Source organism: Gobio gobio, assembly GCF_949357685.1.
Source record: "Gobio gobio genome assembly, chromosome: 1".
Taxonomy (NCBI): Eukaryota; Metazoa; Chordata; class Actinopteri; order Cypriniformes; family Gobionidae; genus Gobio; species Gobio gobio.
The window spans coordinates 56,403,523-56,416,218 of record NC_137097.1 but is presented as its reverse complement, the minus strand read 5'-3'; the positions used below and the strand labels follow the sequence as shown (position 1 = coordinate 56,416,218).

General features: G+C 36.8%; 2 protein-coding genes across 6 annotated transcripts in view; one reads left to right on the top strand and one right to left on the bottom strand.

The window, feature by feature from the left end:
- The window catches only part of dus1l (dihydrouridine synthase 1-like), a 658,813-nt gene that overhangs the window by 26,820 nt on the left and 619,297 nt on the right, over positions 1-12,696 (bottom strand). Inside the window, exons 1-3 of one of the 3 annotated variants that reach the window (XM_079833286.1) lie at positions 8,748-8,822; positions 8,159-8,400; positions 7,957-8,065 (exon numbers count right to left, since the gene is read on the bottom strand). In XM_079833286.1, coding sequence (XP_079689412.1) covers positions 7,957-8,065; positions 8,159-8,395 — 346 coding nt within the window. In that variant the 5' untranslated portion in view covers positions 8,396-8,400; positions 8,748-8,822. Of the gene's footprint in view, positions 1-7,956; positions 8,066-8,158; positions 9,408-12,696 lie in introns of those variants that run through there. The other 2 variants (XM_079833288.1, XM_079833287.1) reach the window with 2 other exon arrangements.
- Positions 11,481-12,696, top strand: part of csnk1da (casein kinase 1, delta a) — a 31,733-nt gene continuing 30,517 nt past the window's right edge. For all 3 annotated transcript variants that reach the window (XR_013817167.1, XM_079825069.1, XM_079825070.1), the window contains exon 1: positions 11,481-11,951. Coding sequence is in view for 2 of the 3 variants with exons in the window: in XM_079825069.1 (XP_079681195.1) it covers positions 11,876-11,951 (76 nt within the window). In the remaining variant the exon portion in view is untranslated. The remainder of the gene's footprint in view (positions 11,952-12,696) is intronic.

Genomic DNA, 12,696 nt, shown 5'->3' with positions numbered 1-12,696 from the left:
TCATATGGAAATATGGATATGCATTATTTCACTTGGATACTGTTTGGGCTCTAACACAAAATATGCTAGATTTAAATGCATCATAGCTGAACACTGATGAGAATATTTATTGAGAATATATTTACAGAGATAATATTAGAGATTATATTTACGACAAATTATTATTATTTATGCGTTATGCGTTGCTATTGACGACGGCCATTAAGTAAAGAAATCCCACAGAATCTAGCTTAAAAAAGTGCTTAGAGCTGCTTTAGTTATTTGTTGTTTGTTTAATTTCAAATATAAAACTTGTTGAAATGTTTTAAGTGTGTGCATCTGTTCTTTTTGAACACTTTCATCTTGTTTGAACAAAACCGTGATAATATTGATAACCGTGATAATTTGGGTCACTATAATCGTGATGTTAAATTTCCATACCGTTTCATCCCTACTTTAGTGTGAATAAGTAAAAAAGAACTACAAACACCTTGAATTAAATACTGGCCTTCTGGACTTACAAAATTTTGAGCAGGAAAATATAACTTTTATCTATTTTATCCTATGATATTAAAATTAATCTAAATTTAAATTACATCATGGGTGTGGCTTGTGGTGATAGTGGCACCAGTTGCTGCGGTAAATGTGGCACATTCGAGCGATTCTAAAATATTCTCCTGTTTAAATGCATATTGCCTGCCGTGCACAGTTAAGCTGATGCCACCGGCGTGGCGGTGCCACCGGCTTGGGCCCGTCATCGCTGCTCGCAGCTTTAATTCTTTGTTTTTTTTTCTTTTTTTTTTTTTTTTTTCGACTTCTCGGGTACTTTTGGGGCACTTAACATGCTCGAAAACTCTTGAAACTTCGCACAGGCGTCGGAATGCGCGGCCATCAGAGCCGGGCTGAAGCTGGTACCCGGGCGTGGCAGGGGGGCTCGACAGCGCCCCCTAAAGTGGGGTCTGAAAACTTGGTCCATATATCAAACACACTTGCACGTACATGTTTGAAACTTGGTACACATATAGACCTCATCGGGCCGAACAACTTTCGTGCTCTAAGTTATGCGTCAGCCCTACAGGAAGTGAGCTATTATGGGTTGTTCGGAAAACGCATGCTCTGGAATTTAATATACTCCTCCGAGGCCATTGTTTCGATCATTGCCAAACTCGGTCAGCATTAAGTGAACATATCCAGGATGCTAAATTGCGAGCGGATTTTTGATATCTCGAAAAGTCTGGCCGTGGCGATGCAACGAATTTATGGCGAGAAAAGGGAAACAGGAAGTGTGTTTTAACTTGTGCAAACATTGACTGGTTTGGATGAAACTTCAGCTGTGTGTTCGTTGTAAGAGGCCGATCACATGGATATGACTTTTGTGAGTCAAAGTTATAGCGCCACCAACTGGCAGCAGGAAGTGTGTCACTTTCAAAAATGCTTTGAATCACCATCTTATTTTCACCAGATTTATTTCAAACTTCATCAGTATAATGTGAAAACATGACAGATAGAGACGTATGAAATGGATTCCTGAAATTTCAAATACTGTTGCCATGGCAACGTGTCAAAGTTTAATAATCTTTTGGCTGTTCTGAGGCTCTTAGCATGCTTGAAATTGCTTGAAACTGCTTGAAACTCAACACACACATCAGAGATGTTAGTCAGTACACATGGGCAAAGCCTCAGAAACGGGCGGGGATGAGGGGCTCTCTAGCGCCACCTTTTGACAAAAGTGAAGGGCTTCGTTTCATCTACAATCACCAAACTCAGTATATATATTGACCTCATCGAGCCGGACAACTTTCTAATTTACAGTCATTAGCTCCGACCAACAGGAAGTCAGATATTTTGGTTTGAAGGTGAATGTTTGGTTAAATCGGGGTCTGAGTTTTTACGTTATCCTCGTAGGCGATTTATTCAATCTCCACCAAACTCGGTCAACATGAAACAAAGATACTGAAGATGCTAAAATGTGAACGGATATTGGATATCTCAAACGGTGTTTCCATGGCAAGGAATTAAATAAGGACAAAAAAGGGGAACAGAAATTCTCTGTGTCTGCTGCTCTCCCCTCAATGAACACAAGATGGCAGCATTGTATTAGTTTTGAAGCAGGATAAAAAAAAACTTGTTTCTCTCTCTCTCTCTCTCTCTCTCTCTCTCTCTCTCTTGTTTGTGATTTATGAGGACACAAATTTGTATAATGACATGGGTATTACACTGGTATTACAACGTGTATGTGTGTGTGTTTAAAAACATACTAAAACAATGTTTTATTAAAATGTAACCAAATAGCTTTAAAATAATCATACTATTTTTCAGATCAATATATTTATTTTATTTAATATATTTCTTCTGAATATTTATTCTCTGTCTGCCCTCCCCTCACTAAAAGGTAGCAGTGTTGTTCTGAGGCTCTTAGCATGCTTGAAATTGCTTGAAACTGCTTGAAACTCAACACACACATCAGAGATGTTAGTCAGTACACATGGGCAAAGCCTCAGAAACGGGCGGGGATGAGGGGCTCTCTAGCGCCACCTTTTGACAAAAATGAAGGGCTTCGTTTCATCTACAATCACCAAACTCAGTATATATATTGACCTCATCGAGCCGGACAACTTTCTAATTTACAGTCATTAGCTCCGACCAACAGGAAGTCAGATATTTTGGTTTGAACGTGAATATTGGTATAATTCAGGCTCTGAGTTTTTACGTTCTCCTCGTAGGCGATTTATTCAATCTCCACCAAACTCGGTCAACATGAAACAAAGATACGGAAGATGCTAAAATGCGAACGGATTTTGGATATCTCAAACGGTGTTGCCATGCCGAGGGATTAAATAAGGACAAAAAAGGGGAATGTGTGCTGCCCTTCCCTCAATGAACACACGATGGCAGCAGTGTCTTAGTTTTGAAGCAGGATAAAAAAAAACCTTGTTTCTCTCTCTCTCTCTCTCTCTGTGTGTGTGTGTGTGTGTGTGTGTGTGTGTGTGTGTGTGTGTGTGTGTGTGTGTGTGTGTGTGTGTGTGTGTGTGTGTGTGTGTGTGTGTGTGTGTGTGTGTGTGTGTGTGTGTGTGTGTGTGTGTGTGTGTGTGTGTGTGTGTGTGTGTGTGTGTGTGTGTGTGTGTGTGTGTGTGTGTGCTTCTGTGATTTCTGAGGACATACATTTGTAGACATTTCATGTGTCCCCGTACATATATTGTTCTCTTCGAGCCGGACAACTTTCTAATTTAACTAATCTAATTTAACTAATTTAAAACTTTCTAATTTTAAATAAAAACGTCATGTGCTGTGTTTGCCAAGATCACGTATGATGCATATGCAGGGTATATGCAGGAATCCTGAAGTAAATTTTAATACCTTTTTAAGACTTTTTTAAGACCTTCTCAAAATATTTAAAGACCTCATCGGCGATGAGAACTACTGTTGAGCAATAAAATAAAAATATATAATCATAAGCTATAACAAAAATATATATTAAATTAGGTGAGTGGATAGTTAAAAAAAATTGCAATTACAAAAAGTAATTCTTGAAAAAACATCTCTGGACTAATTTTATAAAATGCGAACGAATATTGGATATCTCAAACGGTGTTGCCATGGCGAGGGATTAAATAAGGACAAAAAAAGGGGAACAGAAATTGTCTCATATCTTGTAAAATAATATTTTGATTTAAATTAAATTAAGATTGTATGTTTGGTAATTGAACTTAGATTAATTTAAAATGACTATACTATTTTTCAGATGAATATATATATTTATTTTAAATATTTTTTTAAATAATCAATTCTGTATCTGTCTGTGCTGCTCTCCCCTCAATGAACACAAGATGGCAGCATTGTATTAGTTTTGAAGCAGGATAAAAAAAAAACTTGTTTCTCTCTCTCTCTCTCTCTCTCTTGTTTATGTGATTTATGAGGACACAAATTTGTATAATGACATGGGTATTACACTGGTATTACAACGTGTATGTGTGTGTGTTTAAAAACATACTAAAACAATGTTTTATTAAAATGTAACCAAATAGCTTTAAAATAATCATACTATTTTTCAGATCAATATATTTATTTTATTTAATATATTTCTTCTGAATATTTATTCTCTGTCTGCCCTCCCCTCACTAAAGGGTGGCAGTGTTGTGTTATTTTTTAAACTCTCTTTCTGTGTGTGTGTGTGTGTGTGTGTGTGTGTGTGTGTGTGTGTGTGTGTGTGTGTGTGTGTGTGTGTGTGTGTGTGTGTGTAGGCCCGTCGCGACAAGGCAGGCAAACCAAGCAATTGCTTGGGGCCCCGAGCTGGCCTGGGGCCCCAAGACAGCGACAGGTTAAGAATAAAATGAAACGACAAACTGTGTGAGCGCCCCATTGATAGTCAATGCAGTAAAGTGCAATGACACTGTTATCGGGATCCCCCTTAAGGGGCCCCTCTCAGAAGTCGCTGACAGCAGCCAGCCAACCACGCGATCTCTGCTGCGGCAAAATACAAAATCTTCGGATTTTAAGCGGAATTTTATGCTTCAGGAAGCCAGAAAAGAAAAAAGAGAAAGGAAGAGGAGGATAAGAAAAAACAAGATAGTGGTATGTGATAAATTACACTGGATAAAATAGCTCTACTTGTCTTGTACAAAAAAAGTGTAAGTTTGCAGCAGGTAGGCTAGCAAAAATATGTTTATGTTAGCTATCGTTACCTGCCTGACGGCAAATGCTGCTTGTAACGAACAGTTAGTGCAACTTTTTTTTCGAACAGACGGAATGACATGAGATTGCTATAGCTTTGTAATATGTTTTGATGAAAGTGGCATAGCATGCTCTACTAACTATTATTTATGCTATGCATAAATAACCTGGAATAGTTAATATAGCTTGCTATATTAACAATTATTATAAACATTATTTAACCAGAAAGAGGCAGAGGAACATGATTTTTTTCATAGCTTATCTTAATGTGCTAGTGTCGGGATATATACGGTAGTGACAGTTTATGCAAATATGACATTATTTTTATGAGTTACCAATAGATCTTGAACAATTACTTTATTCTGTGGCAATTTTTACACTATTACATTTTGAAGTACAGTATCAGGACAACCCACATGTTTGACTGGTACTGTTTACATGTTTTACTGGTACTGCCCACGTTTTACTGGTACTGTTTATTAACTATTTAACAAGGTATTATAGTCATCGGTTGCAACTTTATAATAACCATCCAGATAATGTTTATAGACAGTTTACAAAACAACTAGTAACCCTTAAGTATTCCCAAAGTGTTAGGAATATCTGGTCCGTCTATCTATGTAAAAGTAATGTTTATAGATGTTTAAAAAATGGTTACTTAAAGGTTTAAAAAAAAAATTAATGATACAGTGGTGTTTTTTGCAAATGTTTTCAAATTTTATGCACAGTATATGCAACAACAGTATTTGCACTGTAAACCTTTTTATTAATATAAAGTGTGGGTGAACTTAAACTGTATGGCTATGCTGCGGTATGCTGTGTGTGTGTGTGTGTGTGTGTGTGTGTGTGTGTGTGTGTGTGTGTGTGTGTGTGTGTGTGTGTGTCAGTGTCCTATCTGTGTGGATGCGTCTCATGTCAGCTAATCAAGGGACACTGACACACACACACACACACACACACACTCGACGCATAGATAGACTCGCGTCAGTTTCCTGCTCACATCGAGTTCTCTTTTGCTCTTGAACAAACCATAACACAGAGGATTGTGAGTATTCTCATATTCGAGTCTTAAATTAGTTAAATAACGTCTTAAATGAACTTAAAGAGTTGTGAGGAAATGAGATACGCGGGACAGCGCGTGAGATCCGCGGCTGTTCTTAAAGAGACAGGAGCACTGATGATGCCTGTCATTAATGTTCATCAAAGAACAACGGGAACAGAGAAAAATGTAGCTTTAATGATGATTCATCTATATTTCATTTATTATTTATGCAGTTAAGGAAGGTTTGATAACTATTACATTTCTGTATAACAGGGAAGGCCATGGGTAAATATAACATTTATTATTTTGGTGATTTAGGTAAAATGGTTTAAAAAAACACAGCAGAACCACAGCGCATCTGATATGACTGGCATAACGCTGGCGAAGTTAGGGACCGTCTGCAAAGTTACATACAACATTGAAACGTGTATAACGTTACCAAACTTCACTAGCATTTAAAGAGAATGACAGTCATAAAACTGACTGTAAAGTGTTCATCTAGGTGTCAGGTATGATGCACACATTTTGATATTTAATAAAATAAACTGTCAAATCATATGGAAATATGGATATGCATTATTTCACTTGGATACTGTTTGGGCTCTAACACAAAATATGCTAGATTTAAATGCATCATAGCTGAACACTGATGAGAATATTTATTAAGAATATATTTACAGAGATAATATTAGAGATTATATTTACGACAAATTATTATTATTTATGCGTTATGCGTTGCTATTGACGACGGCCATTAAGTAAAGAAATCCCACAGAATCTAGCTTAAAAAAGTGCTTAGAGCTGCTTTAGTTATTTGTTGTTTGTTTAATTTCAAATATAAAACTTGTTGAAATGTTTTAAGTGTGTGCATCTGTTCTTTTTGAACACTTTCATCTTGTTTGAACAAAACCGTGATAATATTGATAACCGTGATAATTTGGGTCACTATAATCGTGATGTTAAATTTCCATACCGTTTCATCCCTACTTTAGTGTGAATAAGTAAAAAAGAACTACAAACACCTTGAATTAAATACTGGCCTTCTGGACTTACAAAATTTTGAGCAGGAAAATATAACTTTTATCTATTTTATCCTATGATATTAAAATTAATCTAAATTTAAATTACATCATGGGTGTGGCTTGTGGTGATAGTGGCACCAGTTTCTGCGGTAAATGTGGCACATTCGAGCGATTCTAAAATATTCTCCTGTTTAAATGCATATTGCCTGCCGTGCACAGTTAAGCTGATGCCACCGGCGTGGCGGTGCCACCGGCTTGGGCCCGTCATCGCTGCTCGCAGCTTTAATTGTCATTGTTTTGTCTCAAGATACACATCAGTAATGTTTTCTAAGGCACATTTATAAAAGCAACTTAATGTCCTAATTGAACTAAGGCCTAATCCTGGCTTAATCTAAGCCCTGTCTGCGAAACCGGGCCTAAGTGATCAATTCAAGAATACATTTAGCTAAAATTGCAGCAATTTCAGTGAACAAATGAAATGTATTCCTTGAGCAAGTACTGTCAGGAGGATCAAAATCCATGTTGAAACACTACCATTCAAAGATTTCATTCATGTTTTTGAAAAAAGTCTCTTGCTCAACAAGGCTGTGTTTATTTGATCTACAAGGCAAGGAAAATGAGTCTGGATCCTTCTCCTGCACTCAAGACAGAATTTAAACAACATTTCCACAACCCAAGGTCGAGATACAACCGCTTATAAGGATTATTTTGTTCCTTTGGCTACAAAAACTGTTGAAATCTACTTTAGAGTGAAGGGCATGTCTGTGTGATTGTTATTGATGTGTTTGTCTTGTATGCAGCTTCATATGTATTGACCAAAACAAGTTTCCCTAGGGGACAAATAAGGTATCAGCAGCAGCAGAAGCAGCATTAAAGTAAAACCAGCAATATAGTGAAATATATTTACAATTTAAAATATCAGTTTTAATATTAATAATAATGTATTCCTGTTGTGCAAAGCTGAATCATTACTCCAGTCTTCAGTGTCACATGATACTTCAGCATTCATTCTGATTTGATGCTCAAGAAACATTCTTATTATTAATGTTGAAAACAGTTGCTGCTCAATATTTTTATGAAAACCGTAACAATGCATTTTTGATGAATCTAAAGACTTATTTGATATAGAATTCTTCACAGTCACATTTGATCAATTTAACGCCTTTATTAAAAAAAAAACTTTTGACTGATAGCGTGCATATCTTGCATACAACACATGAATTGTCAGCTGAGTTTTGGTACCTCTTTTTGCAATCATCTGGGGGCAACCCAGATTCAGATCGATGGCATCGCAGTAATCCTGGGCAAGCAGAGCTGCCTGGATGAACACCTCAGGATCATTGGCACAGAACTGTATGGAGACACCAACACAAAAATACACTCCAGTGAATAACTCACCCAATTCTCTCTGGAGGATGATGTGCTCGTGTTTACTGAGACCCACCTGCGTGATGAGGGGTCGGTCCTCCTGGCTGACTTCGTTGTAAAGGTTCTCGCGGCGGTAGTTGGCATCTCTGACGAACACCTGCGCGTGCAGCATGGGTGTGTAGCAGAGCTCTGCGCCATGTCTGCGGCTCAGCAGCCTCCACGCGAGCTCGCTCTGGTCCACCATAGGCGCGACCACGTAGCGCGCGCCCTTCAGCGTGCTCCTCCAGAACTCGAACCCGCGGGGTTTCGCCATGCTGCCTAACGTTACATGGGATGAAATCATAATGACTACATAGATATAGACATGGACTTTGCATGACTTAATTAGCATAGCAATTAACTTAACTGTACGACCTAAAAGGAACGCTAACATGACGCATTACTATTCGTAGTCATTAAGGATCTAGTTATCAAGGCATTCTTTACTAAATGTGTTTCAAAACTTAGAGACTGTGACAACGGAATGATGTTTGCTATACATCTGGATAAGTAAACTGTAATAATGCACATGAAGGGCAAACACATCGACAGAGCTTAAATGTGAACTATGAGCTGTCACTAGCTGTCATTGTTTTAAAATAAACTGATGAGAGCAGAATACTTACAGCAGCTCTATGCGGCACATGAACTGTTGTGTGTGTCGCGGTGAAATACATCCGTGGGGAAACAATAGACCTGTGGATTTGTTCCGTGTTTATTATGAAACAGATTACTTATCCTGTTGGTATAACTTTTTTTGTGGATTGTAAATTGTTTTTTCGTTTAAATGTAAAAATCAGTCATGTCGTCTTTCTAATGTACACATTTTTTTGTATATGATCGTGTTGGTATGTACGGCATATCCATAATTTGCGCCATGTTAATGGTAAGGCAATCTGGAATGTAGAATCTTAAAATCTGTTTTGTTTTGAGTTTTCATTTTACTATTACGTATAGATGTCAGTGAAATTATACATTTACGTCTGCACCATAACTGACCACTAGATGTCTCAGTAAGCCGAGGGATACACCGTATTTGTTGTGTCCAGTGTGTTTTTCTTTGGAAGATGAATTTTGTCTTGCGTTTGGTTTAGTGTTTTACATTTTATTTTTATTTAACATGAATTCACCATTAGTTATTTAAAAAAAAAATAGGTAATACAGTTTTGCATAAGTATGGAGGAATGCAATTGGATCTATATTGACTGCTTCAGTCACATTTTTTTTTTGTTTATTTATGATAACTAGAATTGTAGCTCTTAGATGCATGTCTACACATTCATTAACTAATAGCAAGTAAGTTAATAGAAGTTAATAGAAGTCAATATAACGTACATGAGATATTATTAAAATGTACTGTAATCAATGTATCTGCACTGAGCTGTATACATCATATATTAAAAAGCACTTTGAGATGTGTTGCTTTCATGGTTTTCCATTAATATAAAATGTCAGTGTTGTGACACTTCTCTTTATTATTAATGGAATCAAAAAGCAGGCAATTGTTTCATCATGTTTGAGGACCTTTGTGTTGACACAGCACTGGTGAATATTCCAGTAAAGCAAGTAACTGTAAAAGAAAATTAACATTTGTTTTGTCAACTCTTGTGAAATTATTTTTTTCATATTTCTCTATTTACATCTTATAAAGTGTTGTTTGGAGCTAGTTTTCTTTTAGAAATCTGGTATGGCTGTTAGAGTCAGGTTAGAGTGGGCGTTCACAGACTTTCCTGGCGCATTGCTCTCAACGTGACTGAACACATGCAACGAAAGCTGAGTAATTCAGTCATGTGACTCTCATCTATTCAGCCTCAAGCACTGGCTGTGCTCTGACCAATCACAACCCACCGAATACAACACCAGCTTCTGTGGGCGTTATCATCGAAAATGATCTGGAGAGAAAGAGGGCTCAAAATACTGTGAAAAGTTGTTTTTCAAGCCTGACTGCCAACAAAGCACAATTGTATGTTTATATTTGTTGTTTTGAAAAAGCCTTATTCTTTTACCTAAAACATTTGGACAGCTTGTCACAATTGTACAGCATCTCAAAACATGACTTCATGAAATATGAGTTACATAAAGCTTAAATTTGAACTAAAATAAGCCTACTACATAGAGCATGCACTTTAAATAAATATAATTGCATGTAATTTGTTCTTATCAGCAGGCATATGCGTCATATTGATAAAATCATCTGGTTCATGTCATTGTTTAGGCATCAAGTAAGTTTCAGCTTGTACGATTGTATGCTTTCTTTGGTATGAAATATGATTAATGTTTTAGAGTATGGTCTTGCTTGCTTCTTTTCTTGTGTATTTCAAGTCATGTGAAATTTCAATGATATTTGTGACAGTTAGAAACAGTTTGGTTTTAAAGGGATAGTTCACTCAAAATTAAAATATTGTCATCATTTACTCACCCTCAAGTTGTTCCAAACCTGTATGAATTTCTATATTCTGCTGAACACAAAAGAAGATATTCTGGAGAATATTGGGAACTAAACAGTTGACGCAGGTGCCTCATTAACTTCCATTGTAGGGGGGGATACTATGGAACTGTTTGTTTACCGACATTCTTCAAAATATCTTCTTTTGTGTTCAGCAAAACAAAGAAATTCACACAGGTTTGGAACAACTTGAGGGTAAGTAAACGATGACAAAAATTTGTATGGGTGAACTATCCCTTGAATGATGCAGTTAATGATATATTCAGAGCTACTGTAGCAAACTGTTTCTCTTCAAGGATATAAACCACTTTAAACCCAATCAATATTCAACAGGAACTACTGTGTACCTATTATCTCTTATTGCCATCTGAAGTCCTTTCTTATTTTATGACATGAAGGAAGATAAGACGTCAGTTATTTGTTTAGCATCAACTTTGCAACTGGTTTCGCAAGATATCTTCCTGAAACATCATGATGAACACACACACAGTAAACAGCCATGGTTGTAAACGGCCATTTTCCATATTTAACTAAGACTGAAAACGGCTACAACTGAGAAAACAGCGTATAGATGTAATTCAGGAATGACATGAATTGAATAAAATATATACCCTACATTTATGTTTATTTCAACATTTATTTACATCCTTGAGGCTGTGCCTCGTCCACCTTTATTAGTGAGAATAACACTACTAAAACACTTTTACCCATACACCAACTTAAAATAAACACGCCTAATATATTACTGAAGCTATGATTATGGATGTTGGGAAATCTCAACAGATTTAACAACAGGAATTCTAGCATACTGCTGGTTTTCTAAACCCGAGATTTTTTCCAGTGGCTCGTTGTTGCTAGGGGAAGTGACGTCACTGCAGTCGCTGGATTATTCAGCCGATGGGGCTCTTCTGTTGTAGAAGATACACAGAGAGTCAATGGTAGAGCCAGGGCCAGCAGAACAGGAAGGGATTCGTTCTCGAAATCCGACTTCATCCTTTTTTAAACCAAATATTTTCGGGGTAAAATTGGCTAGAGCATAAAGTTCACACTTTACTCTTTTTAATAAGCCTAATATTTTGATAGTTACCGATTCGGAATGTTAGAAAAAGACTGGTGAAAACTGGGTAGCTTTACTGTGAAGGGAATTAGCAAGCTAGCAGGGGGATTCTGGCTGGGAGAGACAGAAGAATAGACGGATAACAAAGGACGCATTTTCGTTTCTTTTATCAAAAACTCCGATCATATATAATTTAAATTATTCCCGTTAAAGCTAGCTTCATCGCTAGCTTTGTAATTTAGCCATTTATCATGGAATTGAGAGTAGGAAACCGATACAGACTGGGAAGGAAAATCGGCTCTGGATCCTTTGGTGACATTTATTTGGGTAAGTAATTGATTATTTAATTTTTCATTGATTGAGATAGTCGGTGTTATTTGTCCGTTTCGTAAAGCTACACATCATATTTTGTTTTGAAACGTCAATTGTATTCCCAGTGTCCCCCCAGTCAGCTGCTCTTGTCCTATTCAGTGTAGCTTGAAAACCCCCACTAACCACTGCTATTTTGATGGGTAGTCAGCTAGTTTAACACGACAGTTAACTGGAGATAAGTTTAAAAAGACATTAGACCCATATTTGTATGTAAACACATAGTGTTATGAATATTACGTGACACCATTAAGCTTTTCTTGAGGGAAAATACAGAACCAGGCAGTCCAACCTAGACAGCCGATGCTTTATACATTTTGTTTGATATTATATTGTCAATAATCTGCTGTGCTCGGTATACTTACTATAAAGTAAACACCGAAGAGACGGTAGGTCTCGGATAAGTTATACATATAACGTTAATACAGCCTTAGTTTTTTGACATTAGTAAATACACGGTTATGGATTTTGTTTGCTTGCCTGTCAAGTACGTTTTAATGTCATTATTTTCATAATTCGTTTGGAAGGTGTGTTGGAGGAGTCTCGCGTTTAAAATGTGTACTAAAATGTCCCAGGATATCCTGTCAAAGCCAATCTGACTATGACTAGTTTAGCCTGGTTTCATGTCTTAAACATCTAATATTATAAGATTTGATATGTCACTTTTAATGACTTTGCTACACTCTAGAATAAACAGCATATT